Genomic DNA, 15,539 nt, shown 5'->3' with positions numbered 1-15,539 from the left:
AAAAGCAGTCCACACCTCCCTGATTAGGTCAGAGAATTTTGCCTTTTACCTGCCACAGCTGCCTTCTATTAGCACTAGAAACAAATTGTACAATCTATGGTCACTGAACTATGACCACCTTCTCATTTTGAATTTTTTTGTCTAAGAGGACCAGCAGTCCAGAAACCGAGCTGGTGGAGAGGAGCTGTTGCTGGATGTAACTTACGAGGGGAAGGGAAGTGCGGTGCCCGTCTTAAAAATAAACTGAGCTATCAAAATGGCTACACGTTATAAAATGAACACAATGAGGCAGTCAGAGAGTGACTCCTGAGAATTTATTTCTTCTCCTTTTACACTGCAAACAAAGATAAAAGCTGAATGGTCTTGCAATAGGCAGGGCAGTGTCTCCCTGCTCACTTCCCCTATCTATGCTGCGCTCGTAGCCGCTCCGTGGACTTGTTTGAAGTAGTTAAAGAGCTTTGGAAGGTGGGTACATGTCATGGCTGTCCCCATTATGCTGGGGTTCAGGGGGAAAGGTGACCGGGCAAGCCTTCAGATTTTGCACATTTCTAAACAGATTTTATTGTCCCTGGGAGAAATTTTGCATTGTTGAGAAAATGCAATGCAAATGTCCCTTTATCTCAGAGCAAAACAGTCTTGCTTTCCTATAGTGGAAGTGCAGGGCAGGAAAGTCAAGTTGTGGTTTCTGAAATCCAGCAACCTAGTATCGCTGTGCCACTCTCTCTCCGATCCAGCGCCACTCCTTAACTTGATATCTGTTTACTTTAGAGGAGGCAGTTTTTGAGAAAGGATCATAAATATCCTGGCCCAGTGCCCCAGGAGCCATGACAAGCAAAAGAACATACTCGCCTGGTGATAGCCCTGGCGATATTTAAATGTGTGGGTTAATTTTTTATCCACTTTAATAACTGGATTATTCGCCTCCACCCTTCCTTTGCTTTCTGTTTCTGCAACGAAGCCGTGGGCATAGAAATCTCTGCAGGCAAATTACTCCAGAACATATTGCTGGACAATCCTACAAGGAACAGTTACATTCACGGCATCTGGATTCCTGACCCTTTGCCGACATGGCAGGTGTGAGTGGCTGTATAAAATATTCGATGTTTATCTTCAACTTCTTGTTCTGGGTAAGTGTTTTGGTTTTTTTTCTAATTATCAATTTTAGGCAAGAAAGGGGACCTTGATACAAATATCATAAATGAGAACAGACTGCGCTAAAGAAATAGGAGGAGGAGGAGAATGTATTTTCCATGTACTTGTTTGGATTTGTTTGTTCTTTCTTTGGATATTTCAGTAATTGAAAATGAGCCAATGACTCAAGAAAGTGGACTTCAGGATCTGTGAGGATAAACATTTCATAAGTGTTTTGATATTGTTGCAAAACAATCACAGAGGAAAAAAATACCCCCTAATTAAAGGACAACTGTTCTTAGTTGTAGATCATGCAGGCCTCCCTAGTTTAAGGACGTTGTGGGAAAAATTTGGTCTTGATTCCACTGGAGCCCAGCCCCTGAATCCTAATCTTTACATCTGGGTCTGGAACAGGTGAATGGTGGGGTGTCAGAGGAGAGACATGAGGAAGGGATCATTTTCAGATACCCAAAGAAGAAACAGTGGGTCATAAAAAACTTGACAGGGAAACAATATAATTATTTAATCATGGAAAAATTAAACTTAGTTAACTAGGTTAAAAAAGTTAGTATTTCGATGTGTCATTACCCCACCTCTTAATCAATAGGGTTGGTATTTTTGCAGGTCTTATGGGCTTTTTTGAAAGCCTGTTGACATTAAACAGCAAATAAATTGATAAGTAGCATTAAGTGTTAGAAAATGGAAAAATAAGATATGGAAGGCAAAAGGTAAAAGGCAGGCTGGGATGTTGGAAATTGACATTATCATTTTTAGTATTATAGAGTGCAAGTAAAGATTGTTCAGAAGTAAATCCGTAGAAATAGCCCAATATCCTTAAATGAAAAAATCATTTTGTATACTGAATTTAAAAAATGGCTTCTGCTCAGGACCCCTGGGCGCCTCCATTGGTTAAGTGTCCGCCTTCTGCTCCGGTCATGATCCCAGGGTCCTCGGATGGTGTCCTACATCCGGCTCCTTGTTCAGCAGGGAACCTGCCATTCCCCCTGCTTGTGCTCTGTCTCTTTCTCTCTCTGATAAATAAATAAAATCTTCTAAAAGGAAATGGCTTATGCAGTGTAGGCAGGAGAGAGTTCTGGTTTTGTTCTTTACCTGGTTACCTTTAGTAGACAGGCAGCTGGTATCTATATGTTGGTAAACTTCTGTTCTATTAAAACAATGATGTACCTAATTAAACTGAACTACAGGAATACAGTCTTGTTGTACAGAATGATTTTTCATTCAGTGCCAGCAGCCCCAATGAGTACAGATGAAATATTGGTGAAGTGAGTAAATGAGTATGTAAATTAAAATAAAATAAAATAAAATAAAATATAAATAAGATTTGTCCCTTTACTTCTTCTTTTTCCTAGAAAAACAGACTGCTTTTGCAAATACTAAGTATAGATCATGAATATATGCCAGTTTTTTGAAGTTAGTCCTGATAAATTTCTTCCCTTGAAATATTTAAAATTGGTTAAACCTTGAGAGTAGAATATAAACAAAGGAATGCCTATGAACTTTGATTGGTTTTGTTTGTAGCTTTTTGTTACGGAGAATTGTGAACATTTCATAGAATAGAAAAGGCTGATCAACCCCATCACCCAGCCCCAACAGTGAGGACATCAAGGCAATCCTTCTGTGTGCATGCTGTCGTTCACGTTCTCCACCCTGTATCAGTTTGAGGCAAGTCCCAGATAGATCATTTCATCTGTAAATATTTTGGTATATACTTCTAAAAGAGAAGTATTCTTTAAAAAAAAAATGTAACCACAGTGTCATTATCGCCCTAAAAAATAAATAAGAATTTCTTAATCTGTTATCAAATACCTGTCTAGGGATATTTCAGAATCTAAATAAGGTGCACACATTGCCATTGGTTGATATAACCTGTATTCCAATTTTCATATTTAGGTTCTCCTTCCATCTTAATCTCTTTTTTCCACCCCCCCCCCCCCCCCCCCCCCCCCCCTNTGAAATTTTATGGATTGATGTGTGTGTTGTTGGTCTTACCACATTTCCCACAGTCTGGAGTTTGCTTTTTGCACACCGTGGTACAGTTTATCATGTTCCCCTGTCCCCTGTATTCTCTCTAATCTAGTGATTGCATTTGTCAGCTTGCAGAGATTCAGCTTGTTATTTGGGGGGGAGCACACCTACTTTCAAAGTGATACTGAGTTCTTTCATCAGGAGGCCCATACTGGCTGACCGAGTCACTTTTTGTGATGCTTGTTGCCCCTGATGCTTGAGAACCTAGACACAGTCCATTAAGAATTCCAGTTGGTGATCCCCTGTTTCCATCACCCTTTCTTCATGTATGAGCTGGAATACTTTCAATAAAGAGAACCCCAGCAGGTATTGATTGGTTACCAGTAGTACCCAGTTTTTATTTTTAAAAAAAAGGCAGCATAAATGGTTCTTACTCTTTACTTAACCGATTTCAGTGATGAGTTAATATTCTGGTATCATGCAACAGTAATGAGCAAGAATTTCTGTAAGTATTCTTAAGAAATAATAGATTTAAACTCCATCACCATCCTTTCCTTTGTTGATATGCAATTTATTTTATCTTTTGGGAAGCATCTTCAAGTTGACTCCTGAGTCCTTTTGACATGATCTTAATAGCATAACTTCTTTCCCATTGGTATGACAAGATGTTCCAGGCTTACTTCCTTAGTTCCTGCCCTGGACCTGAAATCAACTTTTTCTTCAAAGTCCTGAGATTTGTTTTTGAAAAAAGGACAACCGTTGTCTTTCTATGGTACAAAATGTATATGGGCCATTTAAACCAGCCAAAATATGAATATGCTAATAAATGCATAGCTCTTTTTTTAGTAAGATGTTCCAAAATAACCTAGTAGCAATCTTCAAATTATGAAATTTTTAAAATATATCTGTTGTATAAAATGGCATAAAAAGTGCTGATGGCTATTGTGACTACATCAGAGGTCAGTGTTTCCTTAAAAGCTACTCAGGAATTTGAAATCTGAATTTTAAGGTGAAATGACGAAGACAGATTAGGCAAGAGGCATATTATAGGTCCAGGATTATATATTTACAATTAGAGATCTGTACTGTGCTGTACTCAGATATTGTCACTGCTTTCCCCAGATCCTCTGATTATTTTATTTTATTTTTTTTAGATTTTATTTTATTTATTTGACAGAGACAGCCAGTGAGAGAGGGAACACAAGCAGGGGGAGTGGGAGAGGAAGAAGCAGGCTCCCAGTGGAGGAGCCTGATGTGGGGCTCGATCCCAGAACACTGGGATCACGCCCTGAGCTGAAGGCAGATGCTCAACTACTGCGCCACCCAGGCGCCCCCCTCTGATTATTTTATGGTCACCATTATCTCTTGCTTTTCTGGTAATGAAGACAAAGTCTTTCTGATGCATCAGATTTCAGTTAGATATTTCTACTTCCCTGAGGTAAAAGGCCTTGTACTGTCCATCAGCATATTGGCGTGACCTACATTCTCCATATGACTCATCTCGAAATGGAGTCTTTGAGTAAGAGCAATGGCAGTAAAGACCAGTGATCACTTCTCAGCCAACAGGTGACATCAATATTTTCATTTTCATTCAAAATTTAGACAGCAGGAGTCCCTGAGATTAGGGAACCACAGCTATTTCTACTCTCCCCTCTATCCCCAACCCAGAGTTCTCCGTTGGAATTTTATGATCCTTCATAGGAAATTAGCGATTTGTCACATTCCTAATGTTTACTTAAGCAAAAAGTTTAACGGTCTCACTGATGTGGTTTTCTTATAGATATGTGGCTGTATGTGTTCAAATGCATTCTTTCTGGTGTAACTTGCAAAACTAAGCTTTTGCAAAGTAGGGCCAGATGTTGAAATATCTCTGAGATATGCGTATGCTCATGTAAGCTAAACATACCAATTTCTTTTGGGAGAGAACTTGAGATACGTCACATAAATATGCGGCAATTTCCATTTGTTAGAACTAGCAATTGAAGAAAAACATGTAAAAGTGGAAATTGTTCTTAACCACTGAGGCTAGCATTTGATGCAAGTCACCGTGAATTGGAGGTGCTGTGGAGAATGGATAAATTCCAGGTACAAAATCTATTTCTCCAAGTCTTGTGTCAGAACAGAAAAGCCGCCCAAATTTCCTTCTGTTCCTCTCAAATAGATCAGGCTGGGGGGTGTTATAGACGCTGGGGTATGGTAGTTGTTCTGGGTAAGCACTGGACACAGCCTTCAGCCCAGGGATGCAAGGGAACCGCCAGGAGAGGTGGAGAGGTAGCTATGGAGAGTCCAGCTCTGTGCCAAGGAAAGCGGAATGAGGTCACATGACCAATCCCAAATGAGGTAAGGTGAGAAGGAGGAGCCAGGTCGTAAAAGCCAAATGTATCAGCAACTGCAGGATGCCGGTGCCTGAAGCTCTTTGAAGAGAGCAGAAGGAAGTCAGAACTTGGAGACGGTCCAGGAACCAGAATTTTGATGTTCCTCGTCTTATTTTATGTGGTGCCTGGGTCTCCTGGCTGGCTGTGCTGAGAGCAATGAAGAGAGACAAGGCAGACATAACTGAGATAGGGGAAGTAAAAAAAAAAAATCAGGCCCAGTGATATTTCATTCTATCAGTTGATGAAATCTCCCAGGATAAAGACCTGACGATGGCTGGAATGGGTGAACTTGGTAAATACAGTGGTTTCCTGCCACTATGCAGTCTGTGTGGAACTATAACCACGACAAAAGGCATCCAAGCCCGCCAGTTGAGAGTTAAGGCTGAACCTTAGCTCCTTCATCACTAGCTGTGTGACCTTGGGGAAATGTGTTAATCTCTCTGTGCTTTAGAGTTCCTCCTCTATAAAACTGGGGGTAGTAGTATCTACTTCATGGAGTTGTTGGGAAGGTTAAATGAGTGAAGGCATAGAAAAGAATTCAGAATAACGTTAAAGAAATGTTTAAGAAACAGACATTTCCACCAACATTGTATGGACATTTTTATGAGACAAAAATACGAAACTACTCTGCACAGTGAGAAATCAGTTGCAGTGGTAGATTCTGAAACAGTGGAGGAAATAAGATAGCAAGAAATATGGAGGCAGAAATTCTTCTAGCACAGACCAGGGGAATGGAAAGAAGGAAAGCATATTTTGTAAGCAGGCAGACTTGAGATTCAAATCCTGACTTCACTCCATATTGTTGTATGGCCGGGATATGCTCCTTGACTTTTCTGTGCCCCAGTCTCTGTATTTGTAAAATGAGGATGACAATTTTATCCAGCAGAGTTAATTGTAAATATTAAATAAGATACTTTCTGAGAGCCTATAACCAAGGACTCACATGCATTGTTATTCAGTTAATGCAACTTCCCCCAATTCCCACCATCATACTGCTTTTTAATTTAAAATATTAGAGTCTGGAATGGTAATATTTTATACGTAATTGGCTTTTAAAACTGAAATATAATTTTACCCCTACTCCAGCCCTCCTCTGGCCTCCTGGGGCAAGGAATCTGTGGGGCTAGAGAAGTGTGTTAACCCTGGGCCTGGCCTCCACTCTGGAGACTTGAGACCCCCAATTTCCCTGCCCAAATGGCTCCAAACCTGTTTCCAGGGTCTGCATAGACCCTTCTCCATGGTGTGATCAAGGGGGTGCTGTTTGCCCGAATGGGAGCAGGTTGGAACAGTGCTGGCTTGCGGGCTGATGGGTCCACAGCCATTCCTGTTTTGTCCCTCCAAGATCAGGACAGAGCCTGGAGTAAGGGCCAGGGGCAGGGCGACTCTCCCCAGGCCACCATGCCCTGCTGATAGCTGACTCCGAAGAGTCAGAGAATTTGAAATCAAATCTTGTCGTCCAAGTCAATAAGTGGGTACATTTGTCAAGGTCGGGTGATAGGAAATATTTATATATGTTTATTACCATGAATGATAACTTCTCAATATTACCATGAATGATAACTTCTCAATATAGAGGCCAGTGGTCTGTGGCCTCTTTGTTCTTTGTGTCCTTGCTCCAGGCCCTGCAAATACATGTACAGGTCTGCAGGTTGTACTTTTGACACAAAGTGATAAAAACATTCCTGAATTTGCAATTTTTTTTTTTTTTAATTTGAGAGAGAGAGAGAGCAAGGGAGCATGAGTAGGGGGACGGGCAGAGAGAGGGAGCCAGAACGAGGAGCCCTGATGAGGGCCTCGATCCCAGGACCCTGAGATCATGACCTGAGCAGAAGTCAGACACTGAACTGACTGAGCCACCCAGGCGCCCCCTGAATTTGCATCCATCCTATGATTCAGAAACATTAGGATGCTAATCAGATGAGGGCCTTCCATCTCTCTTTATCTATTTTGAAGTTATGCACATTTTAGTGATTTTATACTTTAGTGCAGCAAAGATAACCTGAGGCACGTTTACCCAGACCCTGTTTATGTCAGAAAGAAATGTGGTTGATTTCTTTCTCCTAAATTTAGAGCTACTTAAAATTAGAATTTGCCGCAGTTGTACTGGGTGTCTGGCTTACTTACTGGGTTCAGAAGAGACACATGAAGGCTACTATAGACAACTTGGCTCTGTGCTTACCACTCATTGATAACAACAAATAATCAGTCATTGGGAGCGAAAAACCGTGAGGCCAGAGCTTGCTGAGAATTGAAATTTTTCATTAACTCCTCTGGTGTAGAGTGTCAGAAAAGCGGGTAGTGAGTGAGTTAGAAGCCAGGTCCGTAAATTGGAGGTGCATTAGGCCATGCCCGTAGAGAGAAGGCCCAGCAAGCTCTCCTCCAACAGGAGGTCTGAGAATTACCGTGACCCATGTCATTAGACGGAGGCGAAGCGCAAAGCAGACCCTACTCTTAGTGAATAATACATCAGAATGGGTCTCATCTTATTCAAGGACAAATAAGGGAAAATCCAGCCTAAGTCCTAATAAAGACTGCTGAACAGGTGACAGGGAAAGTCACTCTGAAACCTTAGAGGACAAGCACACATCCCTGAAAGAAACACTCCAGCATCATGGAAAAAGGATCCAGAAATTGGCATCTGCAGTGCAATGGCAGAAAGCAACTCCCTATGAAACAGACGAGGGAGAGACAATGGAGGCCACGAGAGAAAAAAAAGCTAACGGGACAAGCACAGAATGGGGTGAAAAGAAAAATGGATAAACTAAAGAAGTACTTCATGCAAACCAGAAACCCGATGACAGAGTTAAAATCCACTCCGGGAACATTAAATGGAGACAGTGAGATAGAATCCCAAATTGAGAAACCCTCCCAGAGGAAAATCAGAAAGAGATAAATGAGGCGGAAGAAGGTAGAATAGAGAATGGAAAACCAGAACAATTCGTATTGCTGAAGAAGAGGACACGGTAAATGGAAAAAAAAAAAAAAAGATTATTAATATAAAAAAATTCTCACAGGCAAAATGGCGTTCTCTGCATCATCTTACCAGAATGCCATGGAACTAGACTTTCAAATAAATGTTTATTAAAAAAAGAAACTTGAAACTCAGCAACAGTAGTACTGTCCTAAAATGTTAGGGCTCTTGGACTCCTTGCCTCCTGCATTCATGGCCAGAGGTGGTGTGGGATTACCATAAAAACAAATCTTGGAGTTATCCAGGTTATCCATTTGGATATTTTCTTATTCTTTTATAACCTTTCAGGAGCAGCAGAAGAAGCTTTCCCTTAAGCTTATCTAAAAAGTGTCCATTCCGGGCCAATAATGATAGAGCTCGCGATCCACATATCCCCCTAGCAGAGTGCTATGCACTTTTTTTCCATTTTCAACACTTTTCAAACACACTGTGATAAAATCAAAAGGTAGAATTGAGAGGGAGGGAGTAGGGATGATTGGCAGACACCTGTCTGAGAAGAGGACAAATCAGCTGGTTCTATACCATTTATCTTTGCTCTAGATGGTGCTTCCCTTTCTCTTCCTGGCACTCTGTAGTTTTCGGCTTGTGCCCTTAGTCTGCTTGGGCTGCCATAACAAAATACCATGGGGTTGGTGGGTTAAACAACAGAAATTAATTTTCTCAGAGTTCCGGCAGCTGGAAGTCCAAGATCAAGGCACCAAGTCAATTTGGTTTCTGGCGAGAGCTCTCTTCCTGGCTTGTACATGGCTGCTTTCTTGCTGTGTCCTCACATGGTTTTTCCTCCAGGCATCGTGCATAGACAGAGACAGAGACAAAGAGATCTCTTCCTCTCTTATAAGGTCATCTTGCATTAGGACCCTACCTTGATGACCTCATTTAAACTTAATTACCTCCTAAAAGCCCTATCTCAAAATACAGTCAGACTGCAGAGTACAGCTTTAACATGTAAATTTAGGGGGGATATAATTCAGTCCACAGCACGCCTATAAGCAAATATCAAAAGCATTACTTAATTTCTTAGAATGTTGGCTCAGACCATCTGCATCCTAATCCCATAAAAAGAAAGACACCTCATAAGAGCTGAGTGATAATCACAATGACTGCCCTCAGGGAGAAACCAGAAGGTGGGCTTTGGGGGCAGTAGGCCCGGTCAGTTCTGCAGTGTCCACTGTCTGCTGAGTTGGGGCCCAAAGTATCATCTCATTTCCTTTTACAACCCGGTCAACAGAAACTAGGACAGAGCTAGATACTTACATCTTAATTTATACTCTCAATTATCTAAACTGTATAAGAAGACTGGGGGACAGGGGCGCCTGGGTGGCACAGCGGTTAAGCGTCTGCCTTCGGCTCAGGGCGTGATCCCGGCGTTATGGGATCGAGCCCCACATCAGGCTCCTCCTCTGTGAGCCTGCTTCTTCCTCTCCCACTCCCCCTGCTTGTGTTCCTTCTCTCGCTGGCTGTCTCTATCTCTGTCGAATAAATAAATAAAATCTTTAAAAAAAAAAAAAAATCTCTAAGAAGACTGGGGGACAAATACCTAAAGCCAAACTGGAAAAGGGCTCCGAGAACCATTATAATAGCCAGTCTTGTAACAATTGGGATAAAATAGGTTACTATCAATCATGACTCTAAAATTATTATTCTTGATAGAAAATTAGTTTACTTTCTTTTAAAGTCAGTATAAAATTTAATGATTTTATATTAAGAATTATTTTATATGTAAATTTCTTTAATAAGGTGAGAATGGCATGTTCTAAACATGAGTTTCTTTCGTTTCTAAGATGAAGTTGGAAGAAAAGATAGAGAGGAATGGAAATGAGGGTTTATCCAACTTCAAAATTTCTTTTTTTTTTTTTTTTTAAAGATTTTATTTATTTATTTGACAGTGAGAGACAGAGAGGGAGCACAGCAGAGGGAGTTGGAGAGGGAGAAGCAGGGAGCCTGATGCGGGGCTCATCCCAGGATGCTGGGATCATGACCTGGGCAGAAGGCAGACGCTTAATGACTGAGCCACCCAGGCACCCCCAACTTCAAAATTTCTAAGAAAATTTAGCTAATTGTAAAGATTGAAATTGAGCCAAATATTCTTGACTTCTGAAATAATTGTATATTCTTCCTTTTCTTTTTCTTTCTCTCTGTCTTTTTTAGAGAGAAAGAGAGCATGAGAGTGGGGTGGGGAGGGGCAGAGGGGGAGAGAGAGAATCTTTTGTTTTGTTTTTAAAGATTTTATTTGTTTATTTGACAGAGAGAGAGAGAGAGAGAGAGGCAGAGAGGCAGGCAGAGGGAGAGGGAGAAGCAGGCTCCCCACTGAGCAGGGAGTCCGATGTGGGACTTGATCCCAAGACCCTGGGATCATGACCTGAGCTAAAGGCAGATGCTTAACCGACTGAGCCACCCAGGCACCCCAGGAGAGAGAGAGAATCTTAAGCAGCCTCCATACTCATGTAGAGCCCGATGTGGGGCTTGATCTTACTGCCCTGAGATCATGACCTGAGCTGAAATCAAGAGTCGGACACTTAACTGACCCGGCCATCCAGGTGCCCCTCTTTCTTTTTCTTTTTAAAAATTAATTTTTAAGTATTTAAAGTAATTTTAAAAGTAAATTTAAAAATAAATTGAAATTTTTTAGGGCAGTTTTAGGTGTACAGCCAAATGGAGAGGAAGGTACAGAAATTTCCCGTATACCCACCCCCACACATGCAGAGCCTACCCCGTTATCAGTATCACTCAGCAGAGGGTACATGTGTTACAGTTGATGAGGCTCCATTGACATATCATAACCACCTAAAGACCATAGTTTTCATTAGGTTGCACTCTGGGTTTTGTACATTCTATGGGCTCGAACACATGCATAATGACATTGATGTGTATCCATAATTATAATATTATATAGAGTATTTTCACTGCCTAAAAAAATCATCTGTGCTTTATCTATTCATTCTGTATCCCCTCCGGCAACCCCCAATCTTTTAAGTGTCTCCATAGTTTTGCCTCTTGCGGATTGTCATGTAGTTGGAATCATACAGTATATAGCCTTTTCAGATTGGCTTCTTCTACTTAATAATATGCATTTAAGGTTCTTCCATGTCTTTTCATGGTGTGATAGCTCATTTTGGGGCGTGCTGAATAGCGTTCCCTTGTCTAGATGTCCCACAGTTTATCCATTCATTCACCTACTGGAGGACACCTTGGCTGCTTCCAAGTTTTAGCAACTGTGAATAAAGCAGCTATAAATATCCTTCTGCAGGTTTTGTGTGGACATAAATTTAGATAAATACCAAGGAGCATGATTGCTGGATGATAGGGTAAGAGTATGTTGAGTTTTATAAGAAACTGCCAAACTGTCTTTGAAGGTGGCTGTACCATTTTGCATTTCTGTCGGTATTGAACAAGAGTTCCTGTTGCTCCCCATCTTTGTCAGCATTTGGGGTTGTCAGTGTTTCAGATTTTGGCCATTTCAATAGGTATGTAATAGTGTCTCATGGTTTTGATACTCCTTTTAAAGTTAGTGTTACGGATAACACTTGGTGGCTGAGAAGATTAAAAGTTATCATTTGAAGGATAAATATGGTTGATTTCATTGATTTCTCAATGACTTGATATCTAAAAGCATTGAAAAAGTGAACTAAAAAGTCACATAGAGACGAACAAAAAAGTTAAGGGTTTAAAAAACCACAGTCTTAGACTCCAGGAGTTCCTACAGTTATCTCGTTGATAGTCTCATAAATATCGGATAAGGATAATAATTATAATAGCTATTTGGATAATTAATGCTATGTTCAGTTAAAGCTAAACACCAGAGCAACTATTAAGACAATCAATGTAAATTTACTTGAGAAGGAAAAGAAAACATCAGTGAACAAATTAAATAACAAACAAAAATCCAACTGCTGTAAATTACTGAAAATCTCAGGGGGTCTCATTATCATTCAACATAAATCCTTACAGACTTATTTATTAACACAGAGCTACTAAAATGAGCATTTATCTCCATCTGCAAGTAAAATTAGGATCTAGGGGAAAGGGGGAGAAAAACTGAGGGTTTTCCGTCTCTAAAGCTGGCTTTTCAGTGGTTTGTGTTTCATGGTGTATGCCAGTGTGTGCCTGTAAGGTACTTAAATTGTGTAGGTTATTTGGTGATTTGAGAAAGAGCTTTGGTTTTCCATTGCCTTTGTTATTTTGTAAAAGTTGAAGCCTGTCGAGGGACAGGGTTGGATTCAGAGCGGTGCTGGATTTTCATGACGGGACTGTTAGCTCTCAGGGTTCTAGCCCTTTGACCTGAAATGAAGGGTTTGAACCTAGGTGATTTTTTTTTTTTTGAGATCTTTTAGGCAATGCGGATATTCTCTGATTTTTTAGTTGCTCATGGTAATCCCTGTTCTTTAACAAAGCCTTTGACTCTAGGTTCACTGCAGACTTAATGAGAAGCCATTAAAAGTGAATTGGCTGTTTTGAGATTGCGGGCATATGGCTCAATCATGCACAACAGCAATGATACGACCAGGTCAGCGGGCTTTAGAGGACTGAAGAATTTCTTTGTCAGAGCACCCCATGGCCAGAACAGTCTAGAAAATCTTGCAAGGGCTGCTGTGTCTGCTATGTTACCAAACTTGTTCTCAACATCTCTCTTTAATAATAGATCTTTGATTTTTTTTGAGGCTATAATATATATATCTGAAATGAAACAAAACAAAATCAAACCCTGAAAGACAAGGGTTTTCCTTACACAAAAGTAAAACGTGTTTCACATTTTATATGTTGGCTTTGGTCCAAATTAAATAATCTGGGAAAGTCATTAAGTGCATTTAAGAGTTTTAAGTACTGCTGCTCATTGTTCCTCCTCTCTGGGTAAGCTTTGCGACCTAAAAGAGCTTATTTTTAAAGGAGTTTATTGGGGTACAAAAAGTGTTGTAAACCCTTGCTGCTTACCTGCAGATTTTGTCAGATGTACTACTGTTCCCTGTCTATCCCAACTTCTTGCTTCTAGAATCTTGAAGGCATGTTTGCTAATTGGTTTTTTCTTCCTTTTCGGTCCAAGACAGCTTCTCAGAGACAAACCCAGGGACCTAATAAGGATCTTTTGTCTTTAAACTGTTGTGACTTCTCTTTCAGATATAATAATCTAGCAAAACACAGAGTGAGCGTTGAAACATGAAAAATCATCGTTTGCCTCCCCTGTAGTGGTGATGACTGCTTGTCTGTAGACCCATGAATGGACTGTGGACGGGAAACGGAATTATTCTTAACAAATTTACCCATTTTAGTGGAATGCTTTAGCAATTACCTACACGTGAATATGCCAGATTTATATCTTTTAGGGGGTAATGTATAATTAATGATAAGCCATTGTGACCAGACGTCTAAGGGTGTGTTCAATCAGAGTCGCAGTTTGTCTCTCTTGTCCTCTAACATTTTTTTTTCCTTCTGCAGCTTTGTGGCATCTTGATTCTGGGAGCAGCAATTTGGGTACGAGTAAACAAGGATGGTCAAGAGGTAAATAGATACAAACTTCTCTGCTCCCAAAGTAATTTATTTTTCTTATAATGATGAAAGTAATGACCATAATAATAGAAATATTTCTCTAGCTTTTTCCTTAAGTGCTTGCTGTACTCCTTTGTGCTGGTACGTGATTTTATAATTTAATTCAATGTAATTAATCAAAATTACTCACTATGCGCCTGGCACTGTGCTAGGCATGGATCAATCCTTTTGGAGAATGGAGAGGTGTTATTTCAAAGATAGGAAGATTGCCATGAACGTGGAGGTCGGAAGGGGCTAGAGTGGAAACCAGGCTCCTTCATTATTGGCAGAAGGGGGACCTGAAGTGTAGCTGGAGGGTACAGACTACCATTCCTCTGCACCAGGAACAATATCTGTTGCACAAGGTACTGACCGTCATTTGGCTGATCCCAAGGTGTGAGGCTGGTCCAAAAGTAAAGATGGTGAGAAATTCTCTTGGAGGAGAAGAATTTGAATCTGTGTTTTAGAGGCCACACGATACGGAGGTGGCTGGTAATTACCTGTGCCGACTTGGCATTGAGGGTGACTCCTTAGAACAGTAAGAGGCTGGTCCCACTCGGGTAACTCAGCCATTGGCTGCTGGTGTCCAGCCTCTTGCTATTTAGATAAGAGCAGCACGAGCCCCTTTCCTTCACCACGCACCATTCCACGGCCTGCGGCAGAGGTCTTCACAAGATTTCTGCAGGTCGGGACGAAGTTTATTTAGTTCTCAGAGTTAACTCCGGCTCCAGGCTTTGGCTCGCACCTGTGCTGTTTCCGTTCCACCCCACATACACCTTTGTGAATGCGCCAGAGTGCATGAGGGGAGAGAGGAGGAGGGCGCGCGGGGCTGTTCCTTTGGTTTTGCCCCACATAATAGCTGGCATCATTTCCTGGCTCCCCTGCTTCCATTCTTCTCTCCCCCTTCTTCTCAGGGGCACTCCACCCGCCCAAATTATTATTCTTAACTGCATGCACGGCAGTTCCCTTATTCTTTGTGGTCTGGGCCCTTGCCATGATTCAGGATCCCGGCTTCTACTGCCAGGGCCTTTTCGAGGTATTTCTTTCCCCAAGTAAAGTTTCTGCCTGTTAGAGGAATTTTGATCCTTATTTGATAATTATTAAGATATATTAAGCCAGCAATTAAAGTAATGTATTTTCTACAAAAACTTATTATACCGCAATGAAGCTAAATGCCTTTGGAGACAGCCTCGTTGTAAGCAAGATTAAAAGCAAATTACCATCTGTTATGATTCCTTTCTCACTGGGTGGCTTTTCTGCCTCTTCCTCCCTGCCTGCCTTCCTTTTTTCCTCCCTCCCTTTCTCCCTCCCTGCCTCCCTGCCTCCCTTGCTCCCTTGCTCCCTTCCTCCCTCCTTTCCTTCTCTGGCTCCTCTTCTCTTTTTAAAATTTGCCTTCTACGCTTAGAGAACCCAAGGAATCACAATGGCAGCTAGCAGCTTCCTCATTCTGCTTCTACCCACGGTGAAGAAATTGGGTGGGGACAGGTGTGGCAACTACTTGGTAACATCCTAGTCCTTCCGGATTTCATTTATGGTCATACACAGATAAATGTTAA

The 15,539-nt window shown here is 41.2% G+C and overlaps 1 protein-coding gene across 2 annotated transcripts in view; it reads left to right on the top strand.

The window, feature by feature from the left end:
• Nucleotides 1-313: 313 nt before the first annotated feature.
• Nucleotides 314-15,539, top strand: part of TSPAN8 (tetraspanin 8) — a 32,883-nt gene continuing 17,657 nt past the window's right edge. Inside the window, exons 1-3 of one of the 2 annotated variants that reach the window (XM_034643804.1) lie at nt 314-465; nt 959-1,127; nt 13,894-13,956. In XM_034643804.1, coding sequence (XP_034499695.1) covers nt 1,068-1,127; nt 13,894-13,956 — 123 coding nt within the window. In that variant the 5' untranslated portion in view covers nt 314-465; nt 959-1,067. Of the gene's footprint in view, nt 466-632; nt 1,128-13,893; nt 13,957-15,539 lie in introns of those variants that run through there. The other variant, XM_034643805.1, reaches the window with a different exon arrangement.

Source organism: Ailuropoda melanoleuca, chromosome 15 (assembly GCF_002007445.2).
Source record: "Ailuropoda melanoleuca isolate Jingjing chromosome 15, ASM200744v2, whole genome shotgun sequence".
Lineage (NCBI taxonomy): Eukaryota > Metazoa > Chordata > Mammalia > Carnivora > Ursidae > Ailuropoda > Ailuropoda melanoleuca.
This window is presented reverse-complemented; position numbering and strand designations above follow the sequence as displayed.